At 46.5% G+C, this 17,993-nt stretch overlaps 1 protein-coding gene across 1 annotated transcript in view; it reads right to left on the bottom strand.

Annotated features, from left to right (window-relative positions):
• Positions 1-257: 257 nt before the first annotated feature.
• Positions 258-17,993, bottom strand: part of Siah3 (siah E3 ubiquitin protein ligase family member 3) — a 65,565-nt gene continuing 47,829 nt past the window's right edge. The window contains exon 2 of the mRNA XM_032917768.1: positions 258-1,351. Within this exon, the coding sequence (XP_032773659.1) occupies positions 680-1,351 (672 nt within the window). The 3' untranslated portion in view covers positions 258-679. The remainder of the gene's footprint in view (positions 1,352-17,993) is intronic.

Genomic DNA, 17,993 nt, shown 5'->3' on the forward strand with positions numbered 1-17,993 from the left:
TCTTACTTAGCCTGCATCTCAGCAGAGGCAAAGCAGGGAGAACATCCGGGCTTTAATTGCAAAGTAAAAGGGAAAGGCATGGCTCAGTAAGGAGGCCAGGAAAACCTGAAAAAAAGAGAAGGCTTTTAATCTGACCACTGTCTCCAGCCCTGGATCAAATGAGTGTTTCTGACACAAAGGGTGCCTCCAGGTGACGCCACAGTCTGTGGAGGAGACACTGTCTCAGCTCCTGCAGCTTAGCCTTAGGGGTTGATCATGGCTGTCAGGGTTTTCTCCCGAGGACATGCTGCCTCACCCATGACAAGGCAGGCTCTTTCTGAAGCAGCCGGAAGAGGGAAAGAAGGATGTGTTTGGGAGCCTTTAACTCCAGTGCTCTGCTTCTTGGTAACTGTGGTACTTGTTCCCTTTGGAGGCAGTGAAAAAAAGAACTAACAATGGTGGGAAATAACTATTCTGGTAGACTCTTCTGAATGTTCTACAAAATTTTACCAACAACACAGGACAGATTTCACACCAAGATCTTGAATCACAGTTGTTTACATAATATAATGCCCATGGCAGACGAATACTAATACCTCAAATTACCTGAGACGAAAAAGAAAGAAAAGAAAGAAGGGTAATCAATAGGTCCTGCTGTCTAGAGGTCCGAGGTGCACAGGAGATCCGGCCGCTCCTGGTCTCACATCTCAGCAGCATCCCTGGCTCTGACCTCCGTCTCGGTGATGGCGATTCCAATGGCGAGGCTGCCATTGTCAGAGAAGAGCTGGGCCAGTGAGGTGTTGAGAACCAGGCAGTCCCCGTCTGTGATGACTGAGTCCACACACTCCAGGACGGATCTCGGGGTGGCCTCCCATTTGAGACGCCTGTGGTTTCTGTTGAGCTCCAGGCGATAGGTGAAGCAGTCGGCCTGGGTGGGGGTCCCAATCAGCATCATGGTAGCAAAGAACTGAGGGTGCCCTTCATGCCGTTCCTGTTTCCTGAGCACCAGCAGGAAGTGATGGCCGAGGCAGGAGTGCATGATGATCCAATCAGCTGGCGCAGGGAGGTGCATGTCCGTGGCCAGGAACACTATCTCCGCTCCGTGCAGGATGTCGATCCTGTGGATTTGCCGCAGGTGAGGGACCACCACCTCCAGGTGCCCTTCCCATTGGCAGGAGAACAGGGGGCAAATGCAGGGTGTCACCTGAGTGCTGTGCAGCCCGGGCTCCTGGTGGTGGAGGTGGTGAGGACGGGCATGCTGATAAAGGTGGTTGTGGTGACAGTGGTGGCGATGGTGGTGGGGAAGATGGTGCGGGTGGAAGCTACCTTGCTCAGCAGAGTTCTGAGTGATGGCCCGTCTACTAGACACATACTGGAAGGAGAGAGAAAAGTGTTAGTGGGATGTTAGGCTTGTCTCCCGCGGAGTGTGGCTCTCCTGATATTAGAAGTATTAAAGGCAGAATGTACAGTGCAGGCATGGATAGTTTGTTAATTTCTTCTTTTGCGCTCTCTCTCTCTCTCTCTCTCTCTCTCTCTCTCTCCCTCCCTCCCTCCCTCCCTCCCTCTTTCTTTCTTTCTTTTTTCCTTTCTTTCTTTCTTTCTTACTTTCTTTCTTTCTTGGGATTAACCCCCACTCTATCTTCATAATCACAGGACAGCTCTCAAACCAACCTTGCCTGATAAATGTAACTCATTTTTCATCAAAGAAGTTTGTTTGCAACAGATAGAGACCAATACACAAAACCACAACTGGTTAAAACGCAGAGAGCAACTGGTCATGAGGTGCCCAGCCACAACTGAAATATCTACAGCACAGCTCTTGCACTTGGTGGAAGAGGGGCGAAAGGTTCTAAGAGCCAGAGGGTCAGGATGTCTGCTGTGGAATTGTGTCTCCTAGAAATGACAGAGAAATGATGTGATGTTGCAATAACATGACTGCCTAAACAAGACCCGAGGAACAACCCCAGTAAGCATGCTAACACGGAGTGGGAAGGCTCACGGGCCACCCCCACCACAAAAATACAGGCAAGTAAGGAGTGCTGGGGTAGGGGAGAAATGATCTTCCCAGGGATGAACCCACTAATCAGATAATACCAAGAGATCAGTTCTGAAATTGTGTCCGTAATACAACACGAAACAGATTCAGTAGGTAGTTATATATTTATAGATATATAATAGATAGAAAGTAGAAAAATATCTTTAACACTAACAAAGGAAAAGAAGCCATAATTAGAGAGGGGGGAGGGAAAGGTAGGAGAGTTTGGAAGGAGGAAGGGGAAGGGGGAGATGATATAATTATATTTTAATTAAAAATGTTAGAGTAATAATATAAATGAGAGAAGTGAGGGGAGATGGCTCATTGGGGGAAAAGTACTTGCCATGAAGCCTGATAACCTGAGTTCCAGCCATAGAATCCCCATGGCAGAAGGAGGAGCAAATTGTTGTCCTCTGACCTTCCCACATGTACTGCGATGCAGTCCACACACACACACACACACACACACACACACGGGTTTGTGTGCAGCAGCTCAGTAAGTAAAGTGCTAGACTCTAGTTTGATTCCCAGAACCCACATTAAAACAGAACAGTCCCTGGGTTTAATGGCACAGGCTTGTGATCCCAGCGCTGAAAGACGAGGACAGGCAGACCCCAGGGACTCGCTGGCCGGTGACTCTCCCGATTTACAAGGTGAGTTCCAGGCCAATGAGAAAGCTTGTCTCGAGAAAAGGGGAGAAGAAAAATGGGGGATGGGTCTGAGAAATAACATTGATGGGTCGTTTGGCACTCACATATACAGAACATACGTCTATACACACATGAACATACATCCACACATACGCACATATCAAGAAATGAGGGACATCATGGATACCTAGGGAAGGGAGGGATTGGGATTCTGAAAACCTAACCAGGAAAATCCAATGTTTATGTCTTTCTGACTCTTTAAAAAGTCCCCAAGTAGGGGTTGGGGATTTAGCTCAGTGGTAGAGCGCTTGCCTAGCAAGCGCAAGGCCCTGGGTTCGGTCCCCAGCTCCGAAAAAAAGAAAAAAGAAAAAAAAAGTCCCCAAGTATAGGTGCTGTCCCCCCTCAAACGGCATGCACAGGATAGCCATGCATCGTAAGCAACAGCACTCCCCTGACTCATCTTGTTCATCGCTTTCTTGATGTTTGCTGCTGATTTTTATGGTGATCCACAGATGTCTTTCCCTTGGATCATGGTTACTGTACAGAAAAGGAAGCCCTCTAACAGCCGTTCATCTTTCCAGTGTTCCCAGGACTCACACTATCTCAGTCACTCTTCTAAGTCCTAAGTCAACACGTGGGACGCAGGGGAGATTGTGTGCAGCCACGGCCTCCACAGAGGGGACACCACCTTTGTACCCTGTTCCTGCCTCTCCACTCTGTAGCCCCTATCGTAGGAACCCCTATTTTCTCTTTTTCGTGGCAATGTGTCCATAAATACTCTCAAAATCAGACCCATGGCAACATCTTCTGACCAGGCATCTGGAAACACTTAAGCACTTGCTATGGGCAGACACTATAGGCAACAGATAGATAGGTATATAGCTATGAGCAAAATAGACATAGTGTCCCTCAGTGTGAGTGTGGCACAGACGTCAATTCAATTCTAATTAATTTCAGTTTTGACGAGGATCTTCCTTGTGACATAGGAACTGTGATTCGTATTTTTTATCAGAAGAAATGGGCCTTACTAGTAACAAGCCTGAGGGTACGTAACTCTTCTGAGGGTAAACAATAGCATAGGGTTCAATTTTACATCTCCTGACTCTGCACACAAGCACACCCCTGCCCAGTTATGCAAGCCCTCGGTGCCCTCTCTCCTGCATCCCAACTTCTTGTCTTTAACTGGTTTGTGGGATCTGACTCACAGTGGTACTCTGTAGTGGGTCAGGCACAAGGCCTTCATCCGAAGCAGTTTCCCAGGCTGCCCTCTGAGACAAATGTCCCTTTGACTACTTTTGAGACTGTTCCCTCAGCTTTTCCAGTTCACTCAGTTCAGAGGACAGGGACAAGTCTGCCTTTCACACTTGCCATGTTGACTCTCAGAGGAACTAGAGAGTTCCTGGCTCTCTGGCTAACTACAACGTCTGGCTTCCCTTTCTGTAGGGTATGCACGAACACATACATACACAGGCACACACGGCATATGCATGCATAAGTCTATGCAAGCACTGATGTGTGACGCACACACTGAACATATGAACACATAGACACAATCCATGGCCATGGCCTCCTAGCAGTGACTGTCACTGACAGGACAGTGGGCGTCAGAGGGGCTCTGCTTTCAAGTTATAAGTTTCAGAAGCGGTGTGTGTGCGCGCTCTTATAGGACTTGAGTTCTAAGGGGCGCGTCTGATAACCCTTGCACGGCACTATTGACGGCCACTGTTTCTTCTTCTTCTAACTCCACTTGTCTTCAGCAGTGAAGCGACAGGCTGGGTTCCAGAATCCTACTAGCAATGGGTTTGATTTACTCTTTAGGAAAGGAACAATCAACTAACAGGTAGCCTCTACTAAGTGTTAGGCACTATGGAAAGTAGATATTCTATGGAAAGTAGATATTTTAAAGTATTTTTTCATTTATTTCTTTCCACAGTAGAGAACAATTTCCTCCATGGATGTATAGTGTGCAGACCTGGCAGGTGACCCAGCTCCTCGGTGCTCTGGGGCCTTGGACTCTCATGGAGAACTCTACAGTAGTATGTCCTGTAGAAGTCTCTGAGAAGTCTGTTTTCCTATCTATTTTTTTCAACTATAACAGGAACATAATGGTTTGTGGAACCACGAAAGGCAGTCAGGTTCCTGGTTGAGCTAAGGCTAGAAACCCCAGTGACTCTGAAGGGACAGTAGGTGTTTCACCTGACTTCCAGTCACCAGGCCCCCGTCACTAGCCACAGCTCTCCATAGATTTGTGGCCATCAGTCATGGAAGGGTAACACCCCAAGCTCTTCCACAAGACACTGAGGCTCAAGACTGATCTCCATTTTAATGAGGTACCTAAAGGCCTGGAGCCTTAGCCAATGAATTTTCCTTCCCAGACACTCCTCCCTGCAAAAGGCATTTAATCTCAGACTCACCCTGAGAAGTGGGGTATGATTTTACTCATCCACTTTCTGCCATGACAATAAATGTCTTAGAACCATGGATCATTGGGATCCACCACAGGGAGCCATAGAGAAGCCCTTTGCCTACAGAGCTGCCATCTAATCTCCTGTAGAAGACCTCTCTGTGCTCCCAGCCACAGCTGCCACCAAGCCCAAGCCAAGCCAGCTACCCAAAGACTCTACATGACCAGCTGGAGCTCCCTCTCTCTTCCCTCTCACCTGGGCTAGATGCAGTCCGTGGGCCCTCACTCTGTTCTCAGCTCTTCCGCGGCATCAAGTGGCACCTGGATGTCTGAGAACCTGAGAACCAGATGGCCCCGGCTGGCTGTGTCTTGTGCTCACACTGTGCTTTCTTACCCCTGAGCGGTGCCCTATGGCCCAACACCCACACAGCAACGGCATGGGGTGAGGGTGGTCAACTTCCTGCATCCTGCCTCCCTGAGTGGCCTGTGCCTTGTCACAGACCCCACACAACCCTACAACGGTTATGTATATTGAAAGAATGTGTCACCTGCCCAAGGTCACAGAGCTCATAGGGCTACATTGGGAGTGGAACTGAGTGAACTGGAGTCACACTGGGGCCATTGCTAGCGGAGTATTGGGAGGTTCTTCTTGGCTTTCCTATCTATGAGTCCAACAGCATTGATTAAGTCAATTTTCTTTTTGGGAAAATATTTCCCTCAAAGTATTGTCAGGAGATCTTATGAGATGATGCCTGTAAAATGCTATTAAAAACCAAGTCAAGTAAAAAATGGCATGACTGGTGCCTGTACCACCAGCACTCAGGAGCTGGAGTGAGAGCATTGAGAGCAGACGTTCACCTTCAACTAGATAGCGAGTTCCAGGCTAGCCGGGCTATATGAGACTTTGTCTCAAAAAAGGGGAAATCAGCCAACCAAACAAATAACCCCATCTTTCCTGTCCCACCAAGAGATACCGTTATACTACTATTAGATATGAGTGAAAGTTTTAGTGACCTTCGGTGACCTTGATTCTTGATCTTCACTTGCTGCTCTACCTTGAGGGATTAACTTTTGCACTGGGCAGCAACTTGGCTGAACACCGGCCACCATGAAATCCCAGAGGCCTCAGTCTTGTTGTTGTTTCAGGCTACCCCAGTGCTGGCTCAGGACAGCGGAGTGACCCAAGGGTCCCGTCTCTGAGCATATCATCTTCCACATGCCTCTCCCGGTCGGTGTCCCGTCTTCTCCATTCTGTGTGGTATGTGTGCCCCGTTAGCTGTTATAATGTAGAATGTGGAGATGTTTGAAGCAGTGCTTCTCAAACTTCCTGATGCTGAGACCCTTTAATACAGTTCCTCATGTTGTGGTGACCCCAACCATAAAATTATTTTTGTTGCTACTTCATAACTGTAATTTTGCTACTTAATAACTGTAACAATGAATTGTTATGTAAATATCTATGTTCTGTGATAGTCTTCAGCAACCTCTGTGAAAGGATCTTTGGCTCCCAAAAGGGTCATGACCCCAGGATGAGAGCCACTGCTTTAAAGTATTCGGAAGGAGGTTTGTGGGTTATATGAAACACTAGGCTATTTATGTAACAGATGCTCAACTCCCTTATATAAAACAATACTAAAATTCAAGGACTTTAGTATCCACAGGGACAGGGTGTTCTGGAACTAAGACCCATAGGTATTAAAAGAGGACCACATGCCATGGGGCTCTAGAAGGTCACACTGGAAGGGCAGCTTTGGAAGTTAGTGTGAGGTGACATTACACTGAGTGAACATAGAAGGTGGCTTCTCTAGCAAGAACGGAAGTATCCGAGAAGCCAGAGAGAGCACAGTGTGCACTGGAAGAAACGTTGAGAGCTTTCCTAGAAGCCGAGCAATCTGGTGTAGACGGCGTGTACTGAGGTCATATTGCTAAGCTCTTGTAAGCCAGGTCGAATGACCTCCATGCCAAGAGGGGAGTAGCAGGAGACTCAGTTGCTAACTTTAAGGAACTGCAGGGGTAGCAAGGCATTTTTAAGGCAAGAGATAAGCCTGCTCCAAACTGGCATTTAGAATGGAACCAGCAGCCTATCCGTGCCCTGTCCCGATATCAGACCCAAGTGACAACCCTTCCACCTCGTCTTCCTAGCTCCTTGCTTTTGGTTTTATCTTCCACCGTCACTAGCCATTTCTGTTTTAATTGCCTCGGTGTCACGTGGTAGACAGGGGCACGGTCAGAGGAGACCGAAGCGAGTGACTATGCAAATAGAGTGAGGTATTATGAACTCTCGGAGAGCTGTACACTTTGCTCTCTGAGAAAGAACTAGAAATAAATGCAGCCTTAGCTCCTCATTTCTCCCTGTTCATCTTTTGATGCAAAAATATGTTTCACTTAAAAGATCCCGGGTGAGGGAGGTCACAGGGCTGCTGGCACGGAGAAGGGATTCGTTTAATTGGCAAAATGCTAATCGTTTTTGGAAAATGAATTCTAATCTCCCTATCTAATACAGTGGATGTGTGAGTAATTACTTTCCTTCACTAAACTGTTAATGCAACATTAGTGATTACACTAATTAAAACTAATGAACTCTTACCACTGATAAACCCTCAGTCAGTCATCGGATGCCAGCCTTCCATTGGCTGTGTTTAACTTCCCATTTGGAAGAGGGGTTTTGAATTAACCTTTAGAATAATGCACAAAATTGGGTTTAGAAATGTTAGGCGTTATAGACTGGGTATAATTCTATCCCTAACCATTAGCGAGGCTATTTCCACCAAGGGTGTAATTGAATTTTAAAACACATTTCTTAATTTGATCAGCCACACTCTTATGGTTGGTGGTAATGGCTGCCCTTCTGAATCCTGGCTTCAGAAGAGGAAACCTGTCCTTGGAATGATTATCCGTGACCCTTTCTGCAGCTTCTGCTCCCTGTGGTCAGAAAGATCACCCAAGGGGCTGTTTTTCCTTTCACTCACCTCCAGGACTTGGGCATACTACTTGAAGAGAAAGAGGATTCTGTACCCGGCTTTTAATGACGCTCTGCCATTTGTTCATGCTGGTGGCCGGAGGACTGAACCCTGGCAGAGGTGACAGAGTCAATGTTGCCAACACCTTTTATTCAAGAGTGGGAGAGCAAACAGGTTGAGTGGCATGGCATTTGGGGCAAGGGCTAGAGAATGGGGTAATGTCAAGGCCTGACCCCACGTTCACAGGTCAGCCAAGAAGTCAGAATGAATGTGCTTTAGCCTGCAGACGTTTTCTGTTTCTGGAAAGGACAGAGGGAAAAGCTAAATGCTGCTCATTTAGATTTTCTGCTTCTTTATTCCTCAAAACCTGCAGTGGCTGTGACCATCACAAACCTGGGGGCGGGGTAGGGGACACTGGGTCTCTTCACAGACAGTAAGCGAAGCGAGATGAGAAGCCACACTGAGGCTTCATCACTGAGGTGGGCACCACAGTGTAGCACACCTCCCCAGATTCAGCTCTCAGCTGAATTTCAGGGCATGGCTGGGTGGCATGTTCCTGTGGGCCAGGGGCCATGCCTGCAATCTTCTTTAAAATATGTTCACATAGAGAACGGGATCTAAATGCATAATACTTTTAGCACCATGCTCCGGGTGCCGTCTGGTTCTGGAATTCACACCTCAGCATGATCGCCTAACATTTTATTGGGAAAGGCCGTACCCCAGAGATAACGAGTACAATTGCTTCAATTGGTATCTGTATTTCTGATTCACACCAGATGCTTCTAATTAACACTTACCATGGGTTCTCATTGGGGAAATTAGTTACTTGTCAATCAGTGTAACAGATGCTAAGAATGGACTCTCTATGATGTGTGAGAATCAGTTGAGGGAAGTCAGACAAATGCCTCCTTTGGTGAATGGGTCCTGAACATTCCTTCTCTAAACATTTGGTAACCAGCCTCTGAGATGGGACTTTCGGTAGCTGGATACCTTTAAGAGTTCAGATTTTACTTCACTGCATACTGTAATTCCAGAACTTGGGAGGCTGAGGCAGAAGGATCACCATGAGTTTGAGGTCAGCCTGGGCTATAGTGTGAGGCCCTGCCTCAAAACAATTGTCAATTGTTTTGTCAAATGTTCAATATTCACATTTATGGCCATAGATTAGTGTGCTCAGCCTTGGTCAGAGAAGCTTGTTAGAGCAGAGAGGAACAGTTACTGAAGAGACTCAAAACTGGTCAAAATGCCAAGAGTAGGTGACGGTGGAGTGCTTTCCCCTGAATGGGACATCTCTGTTTCTCCCTCCAAGGCTCGGGGAACAAACATCACTGAAAATAAGGTAGAAAGAATAAAAAGCAGAGGGTGGGGGGATGGGCAGGAGTCCGTCTTGTGAAGTGACATGGCCACTGCCCTCACACATCGGTCCAGCTAACATTTCATCACGGGTGGGAGGAGGCCCTCCACCCTACGGGAAAGCAGGAACTGTTGACAGTTAATTGTGTTGTGTGAGAAGGTGTCACTTTCTTCAGTGGTGTAGCCACTGATCCGTGGCTCTTGTGTCAGAAGACAAAAGCCCATTTCATGTAAGCAAGGCTAATGGAATGAGTGGATCCCATGCAGAAGGAAGCCATGGAGTGGGAGGGACCTTGTCACAGAGGGAGGGGATGGGAGGGCAATGAAAATGACTGAAATTCACTATACACATGAATGATGCTGCCAAAGAATGAGGAAGGGAGGGGGTGGGAGAAGGGAGATTCCCAAACTCCTGCTCCCAGCAGACACAAAGAACCCTACCCTAGTACAGCTCCTTTCTAACCGACTAAAATCCCAGAAGATGGTTTGGAGACAGTTGAGTCAGAATCTGTTGGCACCATCAGTGATGAAAGGGAAGCAGGATGCTACTGTAGACAGAAGAAAACAACTGTGACAGAGAAATCTATTTCAAACTGAGACCTATGAGTGACAACTAACATAAGAGATCCACAGGGGTGGCCACATAGACATTGGTCTGTGCTCTCAGAGCCTCCCAGGCTGCTCCTCTTAGAAGGAATAGCTCTTTATGTGAAGGATGGGAAAGAAAAATGGGGATGACACCATGAAAACCACAGCAAAAGGCATCCTTGAGTCCCTAGCCCTGAGATCACAGGCCTTTCCTTTAGCTTCTAGGTCCTCCCTGTCTCTTGCCGGAGCAGAATTGAGTTGACTTATCCATGTAGTTTCCTCACTAGAATCCTTGTGGGTGTGAGTATGGTTTGCATCACGCACAGATGCTTGGCACAGCTTTCCAGCATAGATACATTAGTGGTGGCCTCCACTGGGCTATCACTGGCTCAGTCCTTTACCTTACGCAGCTGCGTGAGACGTGGTCCCAGCCTGATGCCTGCTTGAGCCAATCATCTATTCTGGGTAGAAATATTGTCTTGCCCTCTGCCCGTGATATGGTCAGTAGCAACTGAGCATCAGACAACTCTCTTTATTCAGCCTCCACTAAAGTCACTGGTGGATGACTTTCCCTCCTTAGTTGGGCTGGAGTTGTTAATGAGAGAGATTTGATTTAGTTTGCCCAGTGCCATGTCCTGTGCTGGGCAAGGCTAGCACTTTGCAGCTCCAGGTGGCTAATAGATGCTCAGTAAGGACACGTGACTGCAATGAAAGAGTGAAAACATCAACCGAGCCCCCTTCTTGCACACACACTCTGGTGGCTCTGTCCTTCACCTTGGGGCCTCAGTTCCTGGGGAAATGTGTATGTGTGTGTGTCTCTCTCTCTGTGTAAGTACGTGTGTGTATATGTATGGATGTGAGTGTGCATGTGCATGTGTGTATGAATGTGTGCATGTGTATATGTATGTGTGTGTGTGTGTGTGGGTATACATGTGGATGTGTGCATGCACGTGTCTGTGTGAGTGTGTATATGTGTGTAGCATGTGTATGTACGTGTGTGTGTGTGTGTGTGTGTGTGTGTGTGTGTGTGTGTGTGTCTTTCCATGGTGAGTTCATCAGGATGGAGTCCTGGAAGCTTCTCATCCTGAGCATGACAGGAATAGGACAAAGATTCAAGCTTGAGAAGGATCTAAGCTCAGGCCCGTTCTAGCTGTTAGGGTGGGAAGTAGAAGGGAAGCCTTGAAGAAGAAACTTCACAAGACAGAGAAGCATTTATTTTGCTTTTACGTTTGAGAATTGACTGGAAAGCATCAATCATTAGCTTTTCAATTGTAAGGGGCAAATAGATTGGGAAGTGCAGTCTGCTGGATTAACACGGGAAATCTGCCCATTCCCTGGGTAGATCTAGACTGATTTTCTCTCATGCACCTTGACAGGATCGTTGACCTAACAGATGGCTGAAGAACCCCACACTTCCTTACCTATTATCCATCACAGAGATAACTTCAGCACAAGCAAAGATTATTGTTGATCTCTATGTCTATCCTCCCAGAAGATGAGTGGCTGTGCTTTGAATAAGAATCGTCCCATAGGCTCATAGAGTGCTTAGTCACCAGGGACTGGTACTGCTGGAAAGGATTTGAAGGATTAAGAAGTGTGGCCTTGTTTGAGGGAGTGTGTCACTAGAAGTAAGCTTTGAGGTTTCAACGAGTCCAGAGTCTCTGTCTCTGTCTGTCTCTCTGTCTGTCTGTGTCTGTCTGTCTGTCTGTCTGTCTGTCTGTGTGTCTCTCTCTCTCTCTCTGTCTGTCTGTCTCTCTCTCTCTCTCTCTCTCTCTCTCTCTCTCTCTCTCTCTCTCTCTCTCTGCCTGCGGATCAGGATGTAGCTCCCAAATCCTTCTCCAGCACCATGCTTGCCTGCATGCTGTCATGCTTCCTGCCGTGGCGGGCTAGATCTCTGAAACTGTAATCAAGCCCCCAACTAAATGCTTTCTCTAATAAGAGTTGCCTTGGTCACAGTGTCTTTTCACAGCAATAGAACAGTGACTAAGACAGAAACTAAAGGGTTGTGTCTACCCAGAGCCTATAATACCACATTCCAGCCATATTCCCATGCTCCATCCATGCCTAAGTAGAATATTGGAATGCTGAGACAGATCCCTGCAGTCTATGCTACTCAGGGATCCAACAACCAGAAGACAAATTCTTAGGCACAAAGAGTGGCCACTGGGTGGATATATGGGGAAGGTAAGAAGAATTTGGATGTGTGAGCTGGAACGTCCACTGGGCTTTCTGTGAAGCTCCTCACAGTGTGGGATGAGCCAGATGTGGACGAAAGGGGTCCGTCGTCTGGAACTGCACACATAGTAAAGGTATTGTTTAGTTAGCAACATGAAATATAATTGAGTGTCATAGCTGGAGTCTTTACTTTGAAGTATTTTAGGTAGGAGTGTGTGTGTGTGTGTGTGTGTGTGTGTGTGTGTGTGTGTGTGTGTGAAAGCTCACTTGTAATTTTGCCCTGAGCCCTGCAGGTGCTCAGGACAGACCTGCAGTCAAAGCACATAGCTGGAAGAAAGCTTCTTTCTCTCCACTTATCTCTGGCTCTGATTTTTATCTGTGAGACTTGGAGCATGCTAATGAGTCTTACAGATGAAAGGATTTTTTTTTAGAAGCAACTTTTTTGCCAAGTTAAACTTTTACATTGCAGCTGGTAAGGGGAAACGAGGCCTACGTGAGCAGTTTAAAGGTTAAAATTTAATTAACTAGAAGCATCCCTGTAGAGGATGACGGAGGGCGATGTGTTGAGCTTTACTGGGAGAGCAAGCTCAGCAGATCTGGACAACTCCAGACTATGGGCAGTAGTGTTGATCCATTAACACCAGAGGAGGCTGCAGCTGACCGAATGCCCTCACCATAGGGAGAAGGCAGACTTCTAGACACTGTCACATATACCACTCTAACCAAGGGAAGCAGGTGTGCTTACAGATTTTGAGTGGGCAGAAGGGTGTCCTGGGTGGCAAACTGTCCCAAGGCTAGGAAGGCTTCTCACTTCTTCAAAGACACTATGACCCAACGGGGCATGAGTGGTGTACACCTTTAATCCTAGTATTCAGGAGGCAGAGGTAGATGGATCTCTGTGTTTGAGGCCAACCTGGTCTACAGAGTGACTTCCAGTATAGTTAGGGCTGCATAGAGAAACCCTGTCTCAGAGAGAGAGAGAGAGAGAGAGAGAGAGAGAGAGAGATACACAATTTGACTTGTCCCAAGTCCCCAGCCTTCTTTGGATCAGGTACAGTATATTCATCCACAAGGAGCCTCTTGCTCTATCAAGGTTAGATCTGTCTGTTCCATGTTTCTTGTAACACATAACACATTTATTTATCCAGCATCTTTCTTGGCATGGCCTGAAGTCTAGAAAGGTGAGCCACATGTCTGTCAACACGTGGATCTCCAACAGCATTGCTTAAAGCAGTAGCTGCTGGATAAATATGTGTGACATAGAAAATGGACCTCCCTGTGACCCCACACACACACACCATGATAGCAAACACCTTTCGCTCTCTGAGACCACTGCCCGGGGCAGATTATCTGCATTAACTCTCAGGACTACTACAGTAGCTTCTTCACTAGATAAATGTGGTGAAGGGGGACCCTCAAAACATATGTCTACATGCTAATCCCCTGGAACATGTGACTGTGATATCTCCATTTGGGAAAAGGAGTCTTTGTAGGTATGATTTAATTAAGTCTTGAGATGAGATCGTTCTGTTTATACAAATGGTCCCTAAATCCAATGACAATTCTTCTTCAAGGAGACAAAAGCAGGAGACATGGGTCATGGGGGATTCTCTTCAGGAATTGTGGAACTTGATATAGCCATACTTGATCAGTCAGTCAGTCAGTCAGGCTAGAGGGTCTGATCCTGATTCATGATGCATATTAAAGGTATATGTAGAAACTATAGGTCATAGAATTATATTTGTGTACTCTCTGTCTTCCTTATATCAATATAAATGTCTTGAGGTTAGTAATTTCATTGTGGACTGTTGTATCTATTACATTATTTGGTACCTAAAAGGGCTCAATACTTTTTGTGAACATGCTGAACAAACTCCATGTCACCTTTTGAGACAGGTCAGAGGGCCTAATCTTTCCTAGGGGTATTTGACTGAGGTTAAGCACTGTTGAGCGCTGTTCATGATGTTAATTTGTTAGATCTTCCTTATGACACATCCTGATGCTTTAAATGAGCAAAAGGAGTGGACCAGTTAACTGCTTGTGCAGCTCTGATAGACACCCATGCCTGCCTGATTTGAGCAGGAAGTTGTCAATAAACAGTCCCTTTCTTGGCTTGGCAGCTTTGGATTCTCAATGGTCACATTGGAGAAACTCGACTCCAGGTGGAAGAACCACCACAGCCATGGCTGCTGCCGAGATCATGATACCACAGGCTTCAGGAAGCCTTGCTCCTGAAACAACCACTTCAGGCAGCTTGCACTGTTCGGAATGACTCCAATCCAGGCAAGGCAACTCTTGACAAACTCTAGAAGATCCTATGCTCGCTCTGGCTGAGAGATGGAGCCTCCGGAGGCGTTCAGCAAGAAACCTGGAGATTGGCATGATGTAAGGCTTGTGATTGGTTCATAAGTTAGAGTTGGAGGAACTAAAGAAAGGCTGCGATTGGGAGACTTGTGCACACCATGCCCCTTCACTAGCTATACAAGCAGGCTATTTCTCAGTCTTGTTAAGTTAGCCTGAGATTCTCCTGTACCTCTGTACCCACTGTAACACTGGGCTATAATAAAAGCTTCATGAGTTATTTGTCTGCTCGTGGTCTTTATCATTGATAAAATAGAATCATCTAGTTGTCTACTGTCTTAGTTAGGGTTTTATTGCTATGAACGGACATCATGACCAAGGCAACTCATATAAGAAAAATATGTAATTGGGGCTGGCTTACAGGATCAGAAGTTCAGTCCATTATCATCCAAGCATGGTAGCATCCAGCAGGCATGGTTCAGGAACTGAGAGTTCTACATTTTCATCTGATGGCTACTAACAGAATACTAACTTCCAGACATCTAGGATGAGGGTCTTATAGCCCACACTTGCAGTGACAGACCTACTCCAAGGCCACACCTTGCAATCCACTCCCTGGGCCAAGCATATACCAACCATCACACCCACAGAGCAAACCAAACCCTAGGGTTTCTATACTTGGCAGTGACAGCCATAGCAAAGGAATGGCTAACAATTTTCCAGAAAAAGTTCATTTAGAAATGCTAAGAGATAATGATCAGTTTTAGAGAGCTACGAAGTGCTCAGGGGTTCGAACACCAAAGCTCAGAGTCTTCACACTAGGAAGAGACTGCAGATTTTAAGGAGCGTCAGAAGACACAATCTATAGGACTCACAGCTATGGAGGGCAACAGAAGTCTTGAGGAAGCAGAAATGGTGGAGCCATTAAAACTACTGAAGATTAAAGGGTATGAGGAAATCCAAGGAGCCAAGGCTACGAGAGGAGCTCAGGAGGGCTACCAAGGTTTCAGAAGTCATGGGTCCCTATGCCTATATCTTGGAAGCAGTAATGCTAGTCCCTGGGTGTTGGTACCCTAAGGCCGCAAACAAAGCCCCAGTGACCGTTTATAACAGCTTGAACCTGCTGTCTTCACCTCTCTCCTCCAAAGACAAAGTCAAAACTCAGCTCATCTCTGACCTGGTAGGTTTCTCCCAGGAGATGGCCATAGGGATTCTGGAGCTTTGGGTTCATGGGCTCTGGGGGAAGGGGGCAGGCTGGAACCTAATGTATTTCTTCAGTCACTTGTGTCCTTGTTCCTGGCCATGTCTCCACACTGCTGCTTTGTAGGATCAAAGTAAAGGGAAGCTGAAGCAGTCCTGACTGAATGACACCAAACGTCAAAGGTCAGCCAGCCCCTCAGGTGACAGACAGTTCACTAAGATATAACATTAAATCCGACCGAACCTACCTCCTCGTTTGTCTCCAGACCTCCCGCCCTGGGTGAACCCATGCTTACAAGCACACATTCCTTAAAGCCTTCTAGGCACCAACAGTAAGACTACGAGAAAAGCAAGGGTTCCTTCTCCAGCCTTCCTGGGATCTCTGCTTAGAATTCTGATTTCTTAAAGTATTTGACTCTTGCCTGGATATGTGAAACTGGAGGTGATGTCACTATCAAAAGACGTGGTGTCTACACTGGGGCATTGATGTAGCTCAGAGGCTCTTCCCAGAATGCTTGTCACCCCACAGACCATGCTATCAACCAGAATCACACAAAGCTTGAACAAAGGGCCATGCTATTTCGCACATACAGATACATAGACATACACACGCGCATGCACGCGTGCACACACACACACACACACACACACACACACACACACACACACCCTGTCCTCCAATGCAGGCTTAAGTTCAAATAACCACTTTAGGCTTTCATAAGAATTTATCTTTAAAATGGGCTATGTGCCATGTTATCAGGAGTGAATGTGAAATCAGGGACGTAGAATAGGAAGAAAATTGATTTTCAAAGTCACACTAATATGAGTATGAATCTTGGACTCTTTAATTAACCTCTTCATGCTTCTGTTTCCTGATTTACAAAGTGAGAATTATAAGATCTCATAGAGTATGGGTGAGGACTGAGTGGGATTCAGAGAGCACTGTGTAATAAATACTAGAGACCGAAGTAAGAAAGCCACAGCTCATTGACTGGGGCATAGCTAATGACATACATTTTCCATAATGTCTAGCATTATACCTAAAGTAGATGAGATGGTTAATCATGAATGCCCTTCCTAGATATCCTTTAAAGACTCTCAATAATCTCAGCTGGGATTAATGTCTTCATCAGCTAACGTCTTTCGCTGAATATTTCCACCTGGCCACTAGACAGAGACTACTGGCTACAGTGCACAGAACCAACCTAGTAGAGTATGAGTAATGTAATTTGTAATTCACAAATGAAAGCTGCTACCACCACCCTTGCCACCCCCACCATCACCCTCACCTCCATCATCACCACCGCCCTCACTACCACTGTTGTCACAGTCATTATCCTTGTCAAGCATTTGTTTAAGGCAAAGCTGCTTTGTGAGTTCATACAACCCTATGAACAAATCGAGCTATTCATCCTCCTATAATACTCATCAGCTAGCTCTTTCCTCTCCGAGTGTCTCTCCTTCAAGGCTCTTGAACAGAAGGAAAGAAGTGTGTGTGTGTATGTGTGTGTGTGTGTGTGTGTGTGTGTGTGTGTGTGTGTGTGTGTGTGTGGTCTCCAGGTCACAGGGTTAAGAATTTAAGAGGTCTTTCACCTTTCCCATTTGTTTGGCTCTCTGTTGGAGATTCTACCTGGTTGCCTGTGATGCTAATACCTAGCTGGGGGATGAGAAGAAAGGCCTGGGAGTCACACTTGGATCAGAACAATGGAGACCAAGAGCCCTGTAGGTCAGTTCTAGAGAGCCACAGGACCTGGGGAGTTGAATACTGCACAGCTCTCCCTGCGGGAGTATAGAACTTGTCTTATGGTCCTAGAGTCAGAAGGTTCCTTTCTGAGACAGACTAAAGGGCTCAGCTCTGAAATAAGGAAATAAATACCTCACTGCGTAAGTGGCTTCCCTCCCCCAACCTGAGGAACAGTGCACCCTCAACGAGCTCCTGATACCATCGAGTATCCTCATAAGTGAGGAGAGGCAGGTGTTTTATTAAGTCTAGATCTTTGCCAGATGCTAGGTGCATATTTAATAAAGATCAGGCTTTGGGGAGGTACGAGGGGAGAAGGGGAAATTGCTACCCTCTGGGCTGGGGAGTTAGCCATCCATCCAGACCCACATAACTGACTCATCTGCTGTTCATCTCTGAGTTATCACAGTTGCGGTGTGTCTCTAAGGGACACGTTTATTAGTGTTTAAGATAATTAGTTGGTGCGACTTCAAGGCAATTCAAATTGTCCCATGTATGTATTTCTTCCCAGAATCCACAACGGCTCCATTTCCACCTTGGTCTATTTTGTTGTCCCCATTGGAGAGAGTTCACTTTCTATGCAGTTTCTACACTCCAAAAAGGCCTG

Source organism: Rattus rattus, chromosome 12, assembly GCF_011064425.1.
Source record: "Rattus rattus isolate New Zealand chromosome 12, Rrattus_CSIRO_v1, whole genome shotgun sequence".
NCBI lineage: Eukaryota > Metazoa > Chordata > Mammalia > Rodentia > Muridae > Rattus > Rattus rattus.